Genomic DNA, 20,675 nt, shown 5'->3' with positions numbered 1-20,675 from the left:
TCTTCTGCCCTTTCTTTCATGTGTAAATAAGCGATAGTCAAATCATCTAAATGGTGAAATCTTTTTTTTTTTTTTTTTTTTTACGGTTTACTTATTTATTTGAAAATTAGTTACAGAGAGAGGGGGAGAGAGGTCTTCCATCCACTGGGTCACTCCTCAATTGGCCACAACAGTCGGAGCTGCGCCAATCCGAAGCCAGTAGTCAGGAGCTTCTTCTGGATCTCCTACAGGATGCAAGGTCCCAAGGACTTGGGCCATCTTCTACTGCTTTCCCAGGCCATAGCAGAGAGCTGGATCAGAAGTAGAGCAGCCAGAACTCGAACTGGCACCCATATGGGATGCTGGCACTGCAGGCAGCAGTTTAACCTGCTATGCCACAATGGTGAAATCCTAACCACATTTTAGAAGACAACCAAAGTCATCCTCTGAACGTCACAGGAAGTCACTAATGCTTTTGGGATCAGTAACCTATCCTCCCCTTCTGGGAAGTCCTTTTTGATATTTATCACATGAGCAACTGATAACTTATTTCTTCTGAGTCTTGAGTTAATAGTAGCTATTGCTTTAAGAACTGGGTTTATGGGAGGCCAAGAAAGGGCACGGGAGAAGGAAATGCAAAACTCTGTAACTAGCATTCTCCCGGAGTGCCTGACCTCAGACCTTCCCAAATGGTATTTTAACAATATCTCCAAGTGACTTACAGTCTCCCAACAAGCAGTCCAGGTATCTGATGATACAGTCTGAATTAAAAGAATTGTTTCAAAGGATGTAACTTACCAAAGTAATATAGTATATTGATACAGTACACAGCATTAGTATAATACGGCATACTAATCAGTATGCTATTAATTTAGATGTTAAAATTTTCCATTGCAAATTATCCAAGTTTCTATTAGAAACCCAAAGAAATATCTGTGTTTTGCCAGATGCAGATCCTCCTTAGACCTGACAAGATGTTTTTCATTTTGAAACAGAGCAAACCGTGAAATGCAAAATAGCAAACTTCATAGATTAGGCTACAGAACCTTTTTCTTTTATAGATCTTTTTCCTTTGTATGAAGTTCAAGATAGAAAAGCTTTTAGGTCTTCAGATTTAACCTCCACATTTTGTAAAGGACTGACTTACCCAAATAACTTTTATTGAATACTCGGTTGTTTCCAAAGTTCTCACTTAGCTATCTGCTTGAAATAGATTTGAATAACTTTTTTTAAATAGACAAGATTTAAGTGGACTATTAAACAACAGCCCTTAAGGTTAGTATTTTAACTGAGAAGCATTTTTTAAAATAGCTGAGAAACTATTTTGTTGAGATGCTCATGAATTAAGGATCCTTGACTTCTCAGACCAAAATCCCTTCTGCTGTAGCCTAGATCCATTCCCTTTCTACCTATGGCCCATGCCACCCTTATGGGCAGTTAGGATGTTTTCTTCAAGGGAGGCATATTTTGTATAATAGCCAGAATGAAACTGACAAAGTCTTTACCCTTATTTTGTTTTTGTTTTTGTTTTTTAAAAAAGATTAATTTTGTGTATTTGAAAGGTAGAGTTACAAAGAGACAGAGGGAGAAATGGAGAGAGAGCTTCCATCTGCTGGTTCATTCCCCAAATGGCTGCAATGGCCAGGGATGGGCCAGGCTGAAACCAGGAGCCAGAAGCTTCCTCTTGGTCTTCCCTGTGCGTGCAGGGACCAAAGGACTTGGGTCATCTGCTGCTGCTTAGCCAGGTGCATCAACAGGGAGCTGGATCAGGAGTAGAGCAGCCAGGATGCGAACTGGTGCTGATATGGGATGCAGGTAGTGCAGGCGGTGGCTTTACCCATTATACCACAACATCAGCCCCTTAATCTTCATTTTCACAGAAACTCTTATAGTTCTGACAGTGAGATCTCACAGGGTTTAAGGGTCTGCCATCTTAGTTACATAAGAAACTCCAGGGCCTAGACCTGTTGGCATGCCCTATTAACTTACATTAAAACTTTACAACAGGCCTGGCGCTGTAGTGTAGGTTAATCTGCCCGGGTGCCAGCATCCCACATGGGCGCAGGTTCCAGTCCCAGCTGCTCCTCTTCCAATCCAGTTCTCCGCAGTGGCCAGGGAAAGCAGTAGAAGATGGCCCAAGCATTTGGGCCCCTGCACCCCTGTGGGAGACCTGGAAGAAGCTCCTTGCTCCTGACTTCAGACTGGCCCAAATCCAGTGATTGAGGCCATTTCGGGAGTGAACCAGTGGATGAAGACCTTTCTCTCTACCTCTACCTCTCAAATCTTTTTTAAAAAAAAAAAAAAAAAACTTTACAAGAACGATTAGCTCACACTTCGGTTAGAAAAGATAGCCAAATCACACTGTCTTACGTCTAACACTTTGGAAGCTTCTGTTTTTCTCATTTTTTAGTCTCCCAAGCATTTGTTCATTATTTCTAAATATTAACACCCCCAAATTAACATATAATTCAAAATTATAAAAATTCAAGTATCTTCAAAATCTGCTTAACTAGGAATATTGTGTTCCTTTTATTTCTGCATTTGGTGGGATCCAACAGTCTCAAATGTGTAGTTTGGTTTTTATATACTTGTGAATATGAATTGTAAGATGATTTCTTATCAAAGGGTAAAAATGATCAACTTTTCCTCCATTCCTTACACAAACTTAACATGAATGTTTATCTTCAAAAAGCTGAATCTATCATTATAAAGACATATGAAATAAGATTATGTCAGCCATAATTTGGATAATATACTTGGAGTTGTGATAGTGTTTCTTGAGGGCAGGAAAAAAATGTGGATTTCCAGTCTCAAACTCCAGCCAGTTGTGTCAGAGGACAAGTAACTCAGGTGGCAGTGAGCTTCCAACACTGAACATTAAAAAGCAAACTCCCTACAGTAGGATCCTAACTCTTCCTTCCTTACCTTCTTCCTTCACTAATGGCATGATCCATTTAAGCGCTGTTCACTAAAAGTTTTTGCTTATGAAGGACCTGGCCACTCAAGTGCTATAGTAGCTTCCGAATGAGACCTATCTACCTCTGTTCTCTGAGACCACATATTGACTACACACTTCCATGATGAACCTTGATTCAACTGGGATTTAACATGGCAACTGTTACCCAACTCAAATTTAGTTAAGCTTACCTCTTGGAGAACAGAATTTCTATATAATCTCACAAACATGGGTACAGAATGCAATACTCTAGGAAAAATGAAAGCTATATAAGATACTGCTATATAAATTACTTGGCAATGACACTAAACCTTTGCACTAGCTTAAATACCATCCTGGCTTAATTTCATTTTATCCAAATTTCAATTAAATTCCTATTCACTTTAATATATATATTGATGATCCCTCTGATAACTAGGCCTCTCCTTATTTTTAATGATATAGGCTAGGGTTCAAAAACTAGCACTTTGTTAATACCAGTAATGAAAATTTTAATTTCAAGCATTCTGTCTAAGCATCCTCACCCAGCTACCTCTTTTAACATCCCAGCAAGTTTTCAAACGTTATAGGTCACTGATCTAAACACTTTGTTCATTCTGCACCCACTGCATTCCTCCCTCTTTACCCAACCTTCAGCTTTTCACTCCCCATCATCAGAACCACTCCCATATTCTCAGCTCCATTTGTTGTACTTACCTGTTAGAACCTTAAGACAAATAAAAACAGAAAACCAAAAAATCTGTATAATTCTGACATGAATCTGTTCAGTATCAGGTAGCTAGAGGAAAAATAAAATAGAACCATGATGGCTGACCTTATTTTAACCTTAAGTTGGCCATACTGGATGCCCACCAATCCTACTGCCTATTTGCTCTCATGCTCTTTCACTTAGGAAATAGAATCAAAATGACTCCAACAAAATCTCACCACCCTACCAATTATGCACCATACTCTGCGTTCCCTCATTAATTTCCCCTCTCAAATATTCCCATAAACAGCCAAAGAGCTATAATATACCCTGCATTTTAACAGTCATATTCCTTTTCTGAAAACCTCACAGGAAGAACTTTATAAGCTTGTTTTCAATTTCTCTGCAGTCAAACACACTCCAATCAGGCTTTCATTGAACCTGCTCTGCTTGCATACTCAGTTACCTTCCCAGAGGTCAATTCTCAAGCATCATGTAATTCACTTATCAGCAACATCTGACAGTTGAATCCATCTTTAACACTATCCAATGGGCTTATGGCACTGCTCACCACTCTAGCTCACTCATGGCTCTCCCTTTTCCTGATTCCTTATATCCCCAAATCTTCATCAATGCTCAATTCTTCTACCTCCCCTCCATGTCTAATCTTTAGCAACCTCACCTTGTCTCAGGATGATGCCTGTCCTGGTTAGCTGAGCCTTTCTAAGTCCCAGTCTCTCATACACTTGTGTCTACCTGACACTTTCACTTGCAAATCTAAAAGCTATTTATAGCTTGTTTTTTATTTTGAGAGGCAGGGAGAGCATGGGATCCCATGTGTTGGCTCATTCCCCAAATGTCCACAATGGCAAGGGCTAGGTCAGGCTGAAGCTGAGAGCCAGGAATTCAATCCAAGTCTCCCATGTGGATGGCAGGGAACCAAGTACTTGACACAGTTACTTCCATCTCTACATCAGCAAGAAGCTGCAGTAAGGAGATGGAACGAGGAACTGAACCCAAGCACTCTGATGTAGGATATAGGCATAATCATTAGGCCTCATGCATTTAAAATTTAATGTCTAAAACCAGGATTTGTCACTACGCTTCCTCAAAACTAATCTTTGTTGAACTACTTCCCAACTCAGGGATCATTCCATTGTTCTGTGATTACTAAAGGCAAAAACTCTGCAGACACCCTTGATTTCATTCTCATCCCCTCCACATTCAATCCATTAGTAAATCCTGTCTCTTCCACCTTCAAAGTATCTAGAATCCTACCACTTTCACCACACCACCAGCTTCAGACAGGTTCCAAGCTCTATCATGTATTATTCCCAGAACCTTCTAACTAGCCATCCTGTTTCCACCCTGTCCCCTGTAGTCTATGCCCAAAAATGACGTCCGGTTACTTGATGCCGTGTGGTGTTGCTTCTCTGCTTCACTGGCCCCCATCTGACTTGAAGTGAAAGTCAAATCTCAACACCCTGCACCTCCTTGGCCCACTTTACCCCCCTTCCTGCTGTCCAGCCACAGGGACCGACTTGGTGTTCCTTGACTGGCAGCAATGTTCCACCGTGCAATGTCTAATACAGCATTTTCTCCTCTTAGATGTTGTTCTCATAGATAAATGGCTTCCCTCAGTCTAAGTTTTGCTCAAATGTGACCTTATCCCTGAGGCCATCCGTGAATACAGTGTGCATGCCTGTGCACATGCACATACCTTCACTTTATTTTCTCCCATTAGATGACCTCTATTAGAGCAGGAAGTTTTGCCTGATTTTCTATGCTCCTCACAGTGTGTAGCACATAGGAATTAAACAAACAAACAAAAAAACGAACTGGGCCTAGCACTGTATAGTGGGTAAAGCCACAGCCTGCGGCACCAGCATACCATCTGGACTCAGCATAAGACAGTCCAAGTACTTGGGCCCCTGTACCCATGTACGACCCAAAGGAAGTTCCTGGCTCGTGGCTTTGGATTGGCCCAGCTGTGGCTGTTGTGGCCATTTGGAGAGTGAACCAGTGGATGAAGTTCTCTCTGCTTTTCAAATAAATCTTAAAAAAAAAAAACTCTGCTGAACTGATTAATCCATGGTATTTGTCACCATCTGACACACTATACAGTGAATGGTCCTTTTGGGATCTACCCTGGACTTTTAGTGTTTTCCTTTCTACTAAAACTTTACTATTAGAAGACTACTGAAATCTCATTGAAATATTATTACCACCCCCTTTTAGGCAGCTCTATTAGCAAATTTCCAAAGTAAATTTTTATTTTTTTTTAAAGATTTATTTATTTGAAAGTCGGAGTTATAGAAAACAGGAAGAGGCAGAGAGAGAGAAAGAGAGAAAGGGAGAGAGAGAGAGAAAGAATATCTTTCATCCATTGGTTCACTCCCCAAATGGACGAAACAGCTGGAGTTGGGCCAGGCTGAAGCCAGGAGTCAGGAGCTTCTTACGGGTCTCCCAAGTGGGTGGCAGAGGTCCAAGCTTGGGCCATCTTTCACTGCTTTCCCAGGCACATTAGTAGGAAGCTGGATTGGAAGTGGAGCAGCCAGGATTTGAATCGGCACCCAGCTGGGATGCTGGCATGCAGGTGGCAGCTTTACCCGCTATGCCACAGCACCAGTCCCGCAAAGTAAATTTTTAAGTTAATCATTTACCTGTTTTCCCTTCATGCTAATACCATATTCTAAAACAATCAAATTTTTAAAAAGTGAACCTAAATGCAATCTCCCTGCATACTGGCAACTTTCGCTGATTTTGCTGGTGGATCATATGTCCTATTGGTCCACCTGGTACCTACTCCTCTGTGGCTCCTCATTCGCAGTCCAGGAGCAGCTCTGCAACCTGCGAGTATTGCAGTCTCCACCCCTTTGAGGCTGCATGTGCCAGGCATGTTGGCCCACACTGCATAGGGCAGCTGTAAGGAGGGAGGACTGCTACAAATATAATTAAATGCCAAACCACACATTGTCACAGAGATTTTAATAGATTTTCTGATGAACTCATCACAGTAATCATTTTTACTGTAATGATATGCAGCTTTACTACACTAGTATAAATAAAAACAGATAAATACAGCTCTAGGCAACATCACAGATTAACAAACTAAGCAGTCTTCATGAACCAAAGCTGAAAACAATATTAATAAGAAGAGATGCTGACACCCTTGCCCATTCTCATCATACCTTCTAAGAAAGGGTACTCAAATAAGGCGCTACACTTATATTGGTCAGTTTGCCAAATAGTCAGGCACGTGTATTTTCATGGTCTTCAGTATTTCATCATTTGGCTGAAAAGCAGACACACTTCACTGTATCAAAAGGGAAAATGGAATAGATAGTAACATCAAAGAAAAACTACTGAATGTGTTTAAAAACGGCACTTTTCCTGTATTTCAGCAGTAAGACATACCAGGGATAGAAATATCAAGGAAAAAAATTAACACTTTTACTATCTACCCTGAAATGTCAATCTCCGAAGCAATCGCAATCAAAGTAGGACCTGAAATCAAAATGGGAAACGTGGAAAATAAAATCCATGTGCAGTTTAATAGATGAAGCTATCCGCAAAGAAACTGCTTTCATCTTTGAAGGCTTCTAACTCAGGACAAGCAATTAAGTTATCCCACAGCCACACGGAGGAGTTCATACTCCAGCAGTGCCACACACACTGCAAATACTCTTAAACATATTTGAAACTGTCATGTGGTAACGATTGTACTCTGAAGGGGCTGCAAAGAAAACCTGAAGTCTACCAAAGGGAGTAAGTCACTAGGGCAAAATCTCAATCCTAGGCAGCATAGCTAAGAATGCATCACCAAAAAAAAAAGAATGATTCACCAAACTTCCAAAATTTTGCCAAGCTTTCAATTGTTATCCTAATATGGCTTCATGATCTTTTAAGTCTTTACGATCTTACAGATCTTATGTGATCTTACAAATCTCCAGGTATATTATTATTAACAACTAGGAAGTGAAGAACCACTTCTAAAATGTAAAAACAGCTTGTTGCCAGGTGCATTTCAGAAAATGTCTGCAAAAATTCATTTTCCTATCAAAAATGCATAATCCTACACTATTTCGGCCAGTTCTTAGAATAAATTGCCTTTGCCAATAGTGACCCAAGACCATGATTAAAACACGTATTTCCAAAAACAAAAATCCCAAACACAACCCAGTACATTTTAACTCATCCTGCAAAAATGTGCACTGGTGATATCCAAACCATTGTGGAACACTTCAAATATGGATACAACCTACATGCTTAGATTAAAATGTAAACTGCTATCTTTGCAATTCTATGCTTTCATTATTTGTTGCTGATTTTTTTTTAAATGGTTAATACTATTTAGTTTTCGGTTTTAATCTACATAGTAATTTGTAGTGTTTCAACTTTCCAGTTAATGGGTCAAAATGGACAGATCAGAAGACATAAATCAGGGGATGGCAGTGAAAGATCAGAAAAAAGTTTATGTACACATTGGATCATAGAGAAATAACCACAACCTCTTTTAAACCCTTGCTCCCATTGTAAACTTTGTTCATATCTCCATATTTGTAAGTCTGAATTAGTCTATAAAAATCACATTAAAAAGGTAAAGTTATTTAAGTGCGATATTAACTGATCTGTATTTTATAAATTTTAATCCATAAAAATATAAATAAGAATGGTAAATTTTTAAGAAAAGAAATATACATTTAGTGCAAGTTATGAATTACATTTCTTCTTCAGTGTCAGCAGTGAAATATCTTGAGGAAAGAAAAGAATTACTCATCTAATTTCAAGAAAAAAAATTCCAGTGTTTTAACATGCAATTGATATCGGATACAGCTCAACAGAATACTTCCTTCTAGTTCCTGTCAATGCAGCAGCATTTTGTTTCATTATGCCGAACAGCACTTGTATATCCTAATAGTTTTAGAAATAGAAAACTTGCATAAGACCAGGTCACATTATCCATAGTCTGAGATGAAAAAAAGAAAACTGTTTATCCTTTAAAGTCAAGTCTCATTTTTTTTTTTTTGATTCTGAATCACACAGCACAGAAGCTGAGATTTCATTCATGCTTCTTGAGATTTTACCTGTTTGATCAGCCTTTGTTGTGGTGCATGTGCGCTGTTCCGAGCATTTAGTGGTGGTGCAAACTACATGGTTAATGGCACAAGAAACACTCCCTTCTTGTGATAAACCTCAATAAAATCACAGTACATCTCAATATGAGAAAGGACTGCTTCAAAAGGGTACACCAATTTAAAGAGGCTTTGTTACAGCTCAGGAGAGACAAAGAAGAGAGAAGAGAGGAGAAGTAAGGAGAAGTGAGGAGAGCAGAGGAGAGAGAGGAGAAGAGAGGAGAGGACAGAGAAGAGGGAAATAAAAGCTCTTCTGGAATGTAGAAAGGTAATGCTTAGCTATACAATTCATGAATCAAACAGAACAGTTTTGATAAAAAAGGGCAAGACCTTGCAGTCTTACAGATGGCTCAATTCAGAGTAATCCCTCCAGAAATAGGGACTGATAACGTGTCTTTGCAATGTTGGAGGCACAGACCCAGGTGCTCCAGGACTCCGGTGTCATTCTCCATGGTGGCTCAAGCCTGCACTATCACGGCACAATCTCAGATGCATCCAGTGCAGAACAATAGGAGTTGATCGCTGCTGTCACTTAGGGAAACACCTCTCTCCTTTCCCTCCCCAAACAACTCCTCCATTCCACCAGCATTATTTGCAAACCATGTTGCAAAAGCCTGGCTTTTATATTTCTTTTTTTAAAGGAGGAAAAAAAAAGTAGACGACTCCCTCAGGTTAAAGAGTTGTGCTATTCAACAGATGAACTTCCTCTTCTGTTTCCTCTCTCTCCTCATCTATGGGATTCAGTTGAACATTATTGAAGCGGGGTCTTGGTTTGCCGTCTGGGCCATATGACGGAGGATATCTTTTTTTGTTATAATGCCAAGGAGGCGCCTGAAAGGGAACAGAACATTGCTATTAAAATAAAAGGGAGAAGAAAAAAAGAAGCTACATCTATAGCTAAGTCCTTTTTGTTGACAGGAATAGAGCAAAGCAAGCAGCCTGATTTTATATTTTCAAAAAGTATTTTATTGGTAAAGGTAACAAAATTATCCAGCAACCATCCTTTGATACGAACAGTATTATGGTCACTAATAATCTAATGTCCTTTCCACTGAGACTCTGAGGACTACATGCCTCATTAAAGTAGAGCTATTTTGATTATTGTATGCCAACAAAAAAGTAACAAAAATGGGAGGGTGCATGAACAGGAAATGATACTGATCCCATTTGAGAAGGAAAAATTCATTGTCATCACATCAAGAAAGCAGCAAAATGCTTGATGACCAAGCCCCCTCAATACTTCATTTTTTGTTAAACCAAAATTAACTAGTGTTTAAAATAAATATAATTTAAGGATTGCTCAGTTGTATGCAAAATCTTCATGAAAGCACATACAATTGAGAAAGAAATGCATATAAAATGGTCAACACCAAACTTCAATCCCAAACTTCAAAACCCCAAGAATAAATCTATAAGACAACTCAAATTTCTAGGACACTCCCCAATGTTTTCCTTTTGTTATTTTGGTAAAAAAAAATTACGATAAAGTGCTTTTATGAAAGTCTTAGTTGTTAATGCTTACATTAAAATAGGTGAAAAAAAATCAAAAAGCAGTCCTGAAAGATTACTGGTGAAGCAGAAAGCAGAATGAATGAGCAACTACTATATTATTCTGGTTAGTAGTTTTTAAAAAGGATGCATGAAACACTTGTGAAATATTAGCATACAACAGAAATACATAATCAGTTGTGTACTTAAGCAAACTGGGACAGGTTTTATATAGTTATGACAATTGCAGGACAAAATAATTCCAGGCATTAATTGCTAAAGCCAGACAATTTTTATGTTATATAGTAGATAATTCAAAATTTATCTGTATTCATGAAACCACTAGGACATAAAGGCGGTTAAAACAAATACATCCAACCCCAAAGAGGTGCTTATAGCATTCCAGAGACATCATACAAAAGGGGCACATACATGATCTAGGTACAATTCACTAATGAGATGGCAGGACACACAATCTGACTTTGAAGGTATGCAGACTACAGGAAAACTAACACTATTATCACAGATACATACACATTACACTCTAGGTAGTGTGCCCATTAAAATAATCCATCTAACTGTCAGCAGTTTCAATTGCTAAGCTCAGTTAAAATCAATTAGGAGCTTAGACTCTACCACAGGACTACCAAGATTAGTAAACAAAAAAGAAAAAAGGGTTTGGGCGACAAGGCAGACATTTTTAACCAGTCAGGAGTCTGAGACTGGTGTATTGGCTAAGGTCAACAGATCAGTTGTGATGACTTTAGGATGTCCAATAATCTGTTCTCATTCAACTACCAAACTGTTTACAGTTCTTAAATTGTAAAAAAAAAGATTCAAATGAGCAATGTTAACCTTTGCATACTTTCTATGAATGGAAATTTACACATATCTAAATTGACCTTACAGACAACATCAGTACAAATGTAACTGGCAGCATAGTAGGTAAGTTTTTTTGTTCAGCAGGTATCTGGGACAGAGAACTGAACAGTTCACAAGTTTCATGCTTCCTGACTTCTAAGGTGTCTAATGAGGAGATCTGATATATCTAATCACCAAGGGCTCCACGTGCTGCTTTAGTTGCTCGAGATGCTCTAATATGTTCTTCTTTGTGATGATCCCCAAGACAATCCTGAAACAGATTATTATGCTAATAACTGTGTGAGAAATCAAATTAAAAGAGGTTCCAATCATAATGATAATGAGAGAGAGAAAAAAACATGAACTATAAGAATGCTTCTGAAGAACTTTAGAAAAATAAAAACCAAAAATCATCTAAAATTCCAGGTTCTTTTTGCATAAACACTATTGACTTTCAAAAGTGACACCACACCACAATATTTCTCAATATTGGTGTGCTATTTTCATTTTAAATTAAAATTATAAAAGTTCAGAATGAAGATGATTACAAAGAAAAGTACAAAAGAAACTTAATGATGACACACAGCTATGAACCCCTGAAATTTAGTTTCATTTTCAGGGTTCTCTACTTAGAGATAATGCAGCAGCTATCATTTGAATCCATGTCAGCAGTAGTAAAGGCTTATTAGTCTTAATGCCTCTTAAGAAATCCCTTGGATTTTGCCATGGTTTGGAATTTAAATTAAAAACAATGTATACTAAATAGATAATACCAACCAGGAGAAACACACCCTAATTTTCAGGAACTGTGAACATGTCTTCCTAAAATAAGTTAATAAAACATTTACGACTAAGGGTCAAAATGATTTACTTTCAGTATTTTTCCCCCAAATTAATGATTATTTCTCTGTTGACATATTGTTACATGAAGCAAAGTGACAGACATAAATTCTCATGAGGCTCTTTGAAATGAAGCAAAATTGGAACAAAATTCTGGTCACAATTTTATAATGGAAATTAATTAACTGCAATATGTGGCAATGCAGTGTAAGTCAACAATCTTTAAAAAACACTTTAACCTTTAAATTCTGGAAGCCCACCCAAAATACCCTTCAGGGTAATTGGACATTTTCCTGCTGATTTGGTTAAGGCAACCTTCCTGTTATGCTGCCTTTGAACACTGAAATTTTTAAAGAGCCCTCATGAGGGCACTTCAAAATAGTCTGGTTTGACACATGCATTCATTATAAAATAGTTCTTTAGATGAAGGCTGGGACAGGGCTGGGGAAACAGAGAGGGTGGAAAATTGGAAAACCACATCTAAGTTGTTTGTTCATATTATTATTTTAAAGAAAAAGCATATTGACCCTTCAGAATAAGTTGAAAAATTCTCAGGGTATGGGAACAACTTCCTCCCTGAAAAAAGCAGTTTACAAATGAGCAATCAATCAGTAGATGTACTTCTCACACTAAAACTTTCAAGTTTAAAAACAAACAAAAAGTTGTCAATGCACTTAATTTTATGGTTTTCTTGAGCCAGGAAAGTAGAAATCTTGGCAATTAAATACAATAACACCAACTTAATTCTTACTCATACTTTTCTATCCAATAACATAGACACAGTTTGTTAGTATCACCTAAATTATTAAACTCTGGCAGATCACAAGATACATAAACAATGAAGAAAGTTACAAGCTTATAAGAACCAAGTGCAAATTTAGAAATTTACAAAATAGTCTGATTTTTCAAAGCAATATCCCTAAAAAGGGAGGAGCAGTGCATACTGTTCCTCTCTGTCATGAAAAAGAGAGAGAGTAATGAGAATTGACAAGGTTCAGTACTACTTTATTAATTTTAGGGTGTGGAAGGAAAATCAATGCAAAAATGTGACTCACATAGAGGGAATAATTTGCTGTTTCCTTTCAGGCCAATAAGTAATGATGTAAGAAGTTACAGGGTATAACCCAGCATTTCCTATAGACTGTTCCAAGAAACAGCAGTCCTTCTTCCCACCCCCAAATGGTTGCACTTTCCAGTAAGTTTAGAAAACTATGTTTCCTATTACTCTTGTCTGAGAACAGAAGACTAACAACACTTTAAAAGTTTTGACAAGTTTCACAGTAAAGAAACCTCAACTGTATTTCACCTAATACTTCTATCACAAAAACTTTTTTTAAGTTGGTCCTAATATCCTACTAATTCCACTAAAACCGAAAGATTTTAAGAAATTATGCTAAATTAAAATATACAGTGGGGGAAATGAATAACTAATGGACATCTTTAGCTTACAGACACATTTCCCCTCATCTCTGTATTCCTTTTTTCTCTTTGCATCCAAGGCTCTATAGCTATTATGTCTCGTCCCCAAATGACTATTTTCCATCAGTGCAAAGTATTAACTATAAAACATGGCTAGCTATCCAGAATTTCATATGCTCCACTAAAAACCAGAAGATATGATCTCTTTTCTGGATTTAAGGCATTTAATTTTAAGTGAGAATAAATAACCAACTCCTATATACAAGAGTCCCAAGAGCTACCTCCCCAACTGATCTCTTTTCTTTCCATATATATCAACTTATTTTCCTTGAATCAAGGACAGAAATAAAGAAAATATCATGAAGGCAACTAAACATTTTTACACTGAAACACCCTTCTCTTTCATATAAACAGGCAGCATCAGATATAGTTTTAATTAGCTATCTTTTTAACATTTTCCTTTATTATCTATTCTGCCAAAAATTTGGAAATTAATCAAGGTGAAATATGAAAATTAACCCATACAGCAGCTTTGCCACCATAGATCATAATATTCTCATAGAGAATAACATTTACATTTGTTAGTACATAAACATATATACTGGGGGGTGCCAGCGCTGTGGTGTGGTGGGTAAATCCCCCGCTTGCAGTGCTGGCATCCCATTTAGCCACCAGTTCTAGTCCCGGTTGCCCCTCTTCTGATCCAGCTCTCTGCAATGGCCTGGGAAAGCAGAAGAAGATGACCCAAGTCCTTGGGCCCCTGCACCCATGTGGGAGACCCGGAAGAAGCTCCTGGCTCCTGGCTTTGGATTGGCACAGCTCTGGCCACTGCGGCCAACTGGGGAGTGAACCAGCGGATGGAAGACCTCTCTCTCTCTCTCTCTCTGCCTCTCCTTCTCTGTGTAACTCTGACCTTCAAATAAATAAATAAATCTTTAAAACAAAAAAAGGACATACTAGGAACAAGTGTTTAGCCTAGCAGTTAGGACACTTGCAACCCTCATCGAAATGCCTAGGATAGATCCCAGTCCTGACTTCTGACTCTAGCGTCCTGCCTGACAAATACAGACCCTGAGAGGCCGCACTGATGGTTCGAGTACTGGGAGACGAGAAAAGAATTCCCAGCCCCTGGCTGAGGTCCCCTGCCCAGTCCCATCCTTTGAAGGCTTTTGAAGAATTAAATCAGAAGACGGAGCTCTTTGACTATATCTCTGTGTCTCTTTCTCAACAAAAAGGAGAAACTATACCATGCACAGACAACACCTAGAAGCAAATAATACCTTATAACAACTAAGCATAGGTTCCAACTGAGCCATTCAATCATTAAAAGGGCTAAGGATCAGCAAGGCTTTATGAAAAGTTATCTCATTTAAATAGTACTTACTAAGCTTTTAAGCAATGGCTTGATGGCATTTTTAAAAATTAAACAATATTAAATTAGCAACAGTAATACTTTCTTATTCCCTAATCAGTATTTATGGAATCTAATAATTCCAAACTCCCTACTGTTAAGATTTTTATTTATTTATTTGAAAGGCAGAGTTAAAGAGGGATAGAGAGAGAGATCTTCCATCTGCTGGGTCACTCCCCAAATGGCCACAATGGCCACGGTTAGGCCAAGCCAAAGCCAGGACCCAGGAGCTTCATATGGGTCTCCGATGTGGATGCAGGGGCCCAAGTACTTCGGCCATCCTTTGCTGCTTTCCAGGCATGTTAGGAGGGAGCTAGACCAGAAGTGGAACAGCAGGCACTTAAACGCCCAAATGGGATGCCAACATCGCAGGCAGCAACTTTACCCATTATGCCAAAATGCTGGCCCTTTCTATTATATTTCTATTCTTAAAACAATATCATCTAATATATTGGTCAAGAAAATATTTTAGTAGTTTAAAAAATCACAAAGGAAGAGGGTATATTTTATCAGTCAACTACAGTATAAGAGTAGCAACAGAATAGTTTTAAAATTTATTTATTGTATTTATTTATGAGGCAAAGAGACACATAAAGAAAGGCAGAGAGAGACAGACACACACACACACACACAGATGGAAATAAAGAGCTCCCATCCACTTATTCACCCTTGAAATGCTTGTAGCATTAAGCTAGGAGCCAAAAACTCAATCCAGATCTTTCTGTTGAGTGGCAGGGACTCAACTACTTGAGCCATCCCTTCTTACTTCTCAGAGTACGCATAAGCAGGAAGCTGGAATCTCCAGTGAAGCTAGGACTCAAACCTAGGCACTGTGATGTGGGATGCATGGTGTCCCAAGAGGTATCTTAGCTGCTAGGCCAAATGCCAACTCCAAGAGATTGGGTTTTAAAGCTGGAAAGATAGATTCCCTGATACACAACTTGCTCACTGTGTGATTTGGGACAAATTATTAAACCTCTGTGAACTTCAATTACTACATCTGTAGGTAGGGATATTACCATCTACTTTCCTGAGGTTCTTCAAAGGTAAATAAGTAAGTATGTGCCTTCCTCTCAGTTTCTTTTTGTCTGCCTTACCCTAGACAGAGGTCACGTTGTTTCTTCAGCCATGTATCTGATACACAATGTTAAAAACAAAACCACCTGCTATGATCCCCTAAGCTGTGATTACAGTATTTCACCCAGCTTCCTGCTGGGCAGGGAGTTTCTGCATAATCCAAGAATACCCTCTGTTTCTCCTTTGTAGCCTTTGTTATCTGCCTTCAGATGAAAGAAGTCCTGAAGGATGTCAATAAGGAACAGTGATATAATGGGAACAGAGAGCTCTAAACAGCGCCTAGGTCCAGGAGAGGAGAACAGTGGTGACCAAATGGAAGCATACTGGCTCAGGCACCCTCAGCTTTAAGTCTCTGCAATCCTTTGACACCTGTCACTCTCCTATATTCCTATCAGGCAAGAACACTGCAGTTTATGCATAAAAGACAGAAACATAGATTATCAATGCCTACATTTTAAACACATGAGCATTTGTCACTGGCCGTTTCCCCAAAAGATTTGTAGAAAATTTTTTACGCAAAAGATTTTACATAAAAATTCATGCAAAAGGTAGAAAGGGAAAAAAAAGCATTTGTTAAAGGAGATTTTTAGTTAATTTACAAACCTCATTAAATTATATGATAGAGATTCAAAAATTCACAGAAAATTAATTAAACGATAAATTTTGATATGAAAAATTTGAAATCCATGCATTTTTAAATATGCATTTTCCATGATCTTTTTGAAGAAGCTTTTCCTTTGTTATATGATAAATCAACTACTGAATGAAAGAGGAAACAGTAAGATAACTAGAAAGTTAGTATTGTACTAGAAGTTTTAATACTAAAAATAAAATACTTAAGAAAAAGAAAAGCGGTTTTACAGTGTTCCATACCAGTTAGGCCCACCACTGCTCTAAGAACAGAAATATTCTGCTCAACAGGCTGTTCAGGTTGGGAGATCTTTTAGCACCCTTTTTCTAACTTTAAAAGTTCGGTATTCTCGAGAAATGGCACTTTATGTTTTGGAAAAGAGCAGGCACTTTCTTATAGGAACACACTTTCTTACAGTAAGACATCATTCTTATTCTCTGGCAGGTATGATAAAGTCCCTTATTTATAACCACGCTAAGTGACAGATCTTCCCATGGGGCAGCGGACTCACGTTCTTTGCTAATAACCACATGAAAATTCCACTAAAAGGGTCACAAATTCTGCTAAATGAACTGACTTCTGTGGTGCCAAACTTACCCATTGTGAGTTACAAGGCACTGCCTCAGCCCCAGCTTTCGGAAGATGTCCACCACAATCTCCATTGGGGTGTGGTCTGTCACTGTAAAAGGGCTCATGTCAAGAATGCTTCGGAGCTTCAAGGGTCGAGGACTTTCTGCTGGAAGAGATGGGGTGTGCTGTGCAAAACACACTCGAGAGCTACCAACGATACCTTCTTGTTTTTTTCTGGCACTTTCTGAAAGAGACAGAGAGAAGACCAACATTTAAGTCATTAGGTTTTATTCTTTTCATGGACAACCTATTTAATTGGAAATACAAAATAAATGTTTCCCATGACTTTTAGTCCCCTTTCTCCTATCTTCTCCATAACAAAGGATATCAAACGAAAAGTCATTTAGCAATTTCTTGTATCTGATTGAAATGGAATCCACCAACAAAATAAATTTTCATGTAAATACAATATTTTTGGTATAATATACACTGGTACAACATTCTTTACTGAAGCCAAAGTTTTTTATGTTTGGGGGGCAAGGAAAATAGAGTTTAAAACTTGTACAAACTGAGAGGAGCTTATAGGAATCTTTTATTCCGTGAAGCATGCACGTGGTGACTATCACTTACTCTACATTGGAAGTGAGACTACAGTTTCCTCCTTGCTTTGACTAGGAAGCATACTCCCTCCTCTGAATTAGCTGATTCTTTCTCTTTTCTGATGATAAAGTATAATTTTATAGATGATCAATGAACATTACAGGTGGGCTGAAATTACTATTACACTCTTAATGGATTTGGAAGATTTTCTAGGTTGTTTAATTTGCAAAAGTTCTGTTAATTTCTCCTTCATCTCAATGTGCTCTGCTTTGAATGCTTCTGTCCTCCTCTCTATTTCCACTCCTACCTTTGAAAATGCTGGATAAGAAGTAGCAAAGATGGGGAAAAGTGCAGAGACCACAAGAAGAAGGAATCCCATGGAATAAACAAAATAGGAATAAAACAGTCATTCAATTTTATATTTTTTACATATTATGCAACACCGTGTATACATAATCGGTCGGTTGTTGTAGCAAAACACTTTTATTATTAACTGTACTATAAAAATATTTAAGCCAAGATATTAATAACTACCAGTCATAAAACTGGAGCAGATATTACTGTGGCAATGCTTTCTACTACTTCTGACTAAAGCATTATTTAGCCATGTTGTAACACACTCCAGTTGGAAGGCGCTAAGTGAAGCTCCCAATGGCCAGCACTTACTAGACAACCTCAAAAGCATGGTAATGGTAGGAAAGAAACCCTCAGCAATTGACATAAATGATTTTTGGGAAATACTTATTAGTTGCTTATAGTCCAGAAGACGAATCTAGCTAATGACCTGTGTCTGACAATTGAATGGTACAGTGTAAAAACCATTAGCATGAATCAGGAATGGGTACACAAAATAAATGATGTGAAGTGAGACATTAATGACCTAAAACATAGAAAAGGGAGTAAAGTTTTTGTACAGAAATAAAGCTGTTACCAGAAATATTCAGGTAAAACAAACGAAAAAAAAAATGAAATGCATAGGCAAATCAGAATATTCTCACAATGTAATAGGGTCTGTGAATCACTTTTAACTCTTGTATAAAAGTCAGGAGACTAAAATAATTAACTCTAGCAAGGGGCAGGAGGTGTTTGTCACAGTGATTAAGCTGTCACTTGGGACACCCAAATCCCACACTGGAGTGTCTGTGTTTGAGCCAGCGCTGTTCTCCGTTCCAGCTTCCTGAGAACACCCACTTTGGGAGGCAGCCGGAGGACGCTCAAGAGCTTGGGTCCCTGCCATTCACATGGAAGACACAGATTGAGTTCCTGGTTCCTGGCTTCTATCTGGCCCAGTCCTTATTGTTGTGGGCATTTGAGGACTCAATCAGCAGATAGGAGATCTCTCTTTGGCTCTCTGGTGTGCTTTGTCTGTCTGTCCATCCATTTATCTGTTCTCTGTTTGTCCCTTTTGCCTTTCAAATGATTCAATTTAAAAATCTTTAAAAACTATGTCTACTATAAAGTACTGATAAGTAAACAAAATAAAAAGATACCAAGTGTGCTATCAAATAGCAAATATGACATTCTTAGTTAAAACTAACCACCTCTGGACTATGGTCTTTTTGCTCTTATTTGTTGAATATTTTGTTTAGTACAGCCATTAAGCCTTTGACTATAATGTAAATTATGAGTGATCTTCTGCTGTCTTCCCAGGCAAATCAGCAGGAAGCTGGATTAGAAGCAGAACAGCCAGAGTTGAACTGGCACTCCCATATGGGATGCTGCTGTCATAATCAGTGACTTAATCAGCTGTACCACAACCTGGCCCCTTGAGAATATCACTTTTAATCTTTTATTTGAAAATATCTGAAAGAGTATATTTTAAATATTCTCACCCCCCAAAAAAAGCAGGTAAGATATACTAATTAGCTGATTTGATAATGTCACAATGTATATGTACATCAAAATATATTAATCCATAATTTGTCAATTAAAATTTAAAAATCACTATCACTTTTATATGAACACAGTAATTTAACAAGCATCATTTATTGAACATTTACTAAATGACATTTTTCTTTATTTAATTTCTAAAATTATTATTTGTATTTACTTCTTTGAGAGGCAGAGACACAGAGAGGTCCCATCCGCTGGTTCACATCCCTAATGCCAGCAAAGACCAGGGAGCCAGGAATGCAATACAGTTCTTCCATGTGGGTGGCAAGGGTCCAACCAGTTGAGTTCTCACTGCTCACCCTCAGAATGTACATGAGCAGGAAGCTGGAATCAGGGGAATGGCCAGGATTCAAACCCAGGGACTCTAATATAGGACACAAGCATCCCAAGTGATGGTTTAACTGCTACACCAAATGCCCACCTCCATTTTTAAAATTAGTTTTGATGCCAGTCCTTCAAGGGCCCTAAAAGCAGAGTTTATCATAGTTTTTCAATTTCTGATACAATTCAGACATTAAAAAAAGAAGTCCCATTACTTCCATTTTAATGACCTGAAGCAATCTGAGACTTCTTGTTTGGATTTAATATTCTATAAAATCCTGTGTTAGTATAGAGAACTGGGGGCTGGCATTGTAGCACAGCAAGTTAAGCTGCCACTTGCACTGCTAGCTGCTCTAATCAGAGTCCTGGTTCGAGTTCTGGCTGCTTGGCTTCTGATCCAGCTTCCTGTTAATGCACCTGAGAAAGGAGTAGATGATGCCTCAGTTACTTAGGCCCCTGCCCCCCCATATGAGACCAGAAGAGAGTTCCTGGCTCCTGACTTTAGTCTGGGGCAGACTTGGCTGGTGTGGCCATTTGGTGGACTGAACCAGTGTATGACACTTCTCTCTCTTGTCTCTCCGTTCTGTTGCTCTCTCTTTCAAATAAATAAACCTTCAAAAAACAGGGATGGGGAGTGGGTAACATCCAATTTAGCAGATTTCAAATACCTTATTTTTTGAGAGACATGTAGAATTTTTTTGTCCTTCATTAATACATAGTTTTTATATAGAAATTATAATATAGGCTATAATGGAATACAAACATGGAGCCCTCAAAAAATTCATGGAAAATGTATTTAATGAAAA

At 38.2% G+C, this 20,675-nt stretch overlaps 1 protein-coding gene and 1 long non-coding RNA gene across 8 annotated transcripts in view; both read right to left on the bottom strand.

Annotated features, from left to right (window-relative positions):
- Nucleotides 1-58: 58 nt before the first annotated feature.
- LOC138848464 (uncharacterized) lies at nt 59-3,195 on the bottom strand. Its single transcript, XR_011386271.2, has 2 exons — nt 3,127-3,195; nt 59-290 (listed from the first exon to the last, which is right to left on the bottom strand). It is a non-coding gene; the product is annotated as an uncharacterized LOC138848464 (long non-coding RNA).
- Nucleotides 3,196-6,594: 3,399 nt separating this feature from the next.
- The window catches only part of CLCN3 (Cl-/H+ antiporter 3), a 94,350-nt gene continuing 80,269 nt past the window's right edge, over nt 6,595-20,675 (bottom strand). For 3 of the 7 annotated variants that reach the window (XM_008273874.5, XM_008273885.5, XM_008273891.5), the window contains 3 exons: nt 17,083-17,299; nt 11,303-11,378; nt 6,595-9,589 (listed from right to left, as the gene is read on the bottom strand). In XM_008273874.5, coding sequence (XP_008272096.1) covers nt 9,431-9,589; nt 11,303-11,378; nt 17,083-17,299 — 452 coding nt within the window. In that variant the 3' untranslated portion in view covers nt 6,595-9,430. The remainder of the gene's footprint in view (nt 9,590-11,302; nt 11,379-17,082; nt 17,300-20,675) is intronic. The other 4 variants (XM_008273897.5, XM_070067762.2, XM_008273900.5 and 1 more) reach the window with 2 other exon arrangements.

This window comes from Oryctolagus cuniculus, chromosome 2, assembly GCF_051225735.1.
Source record: "Oryctolagus cuniculus isolate XC-2025 breed Fujian yellow rabbit chromosome 2, ASM5122573v1, whole genome shotgun sequence".
Lineage (NCBI taxonomy): Eukaryota > Metazoa > Chordata > Mammalia > Lagomorpha > Leporidae > Oryctolagus > Oryctolagus cuniculus.
The sequence above is the reverse complement of the archived record's forward strand: the minus strand, read 5'-3'. Positions and strand labels throughout refer to the sequence as shown.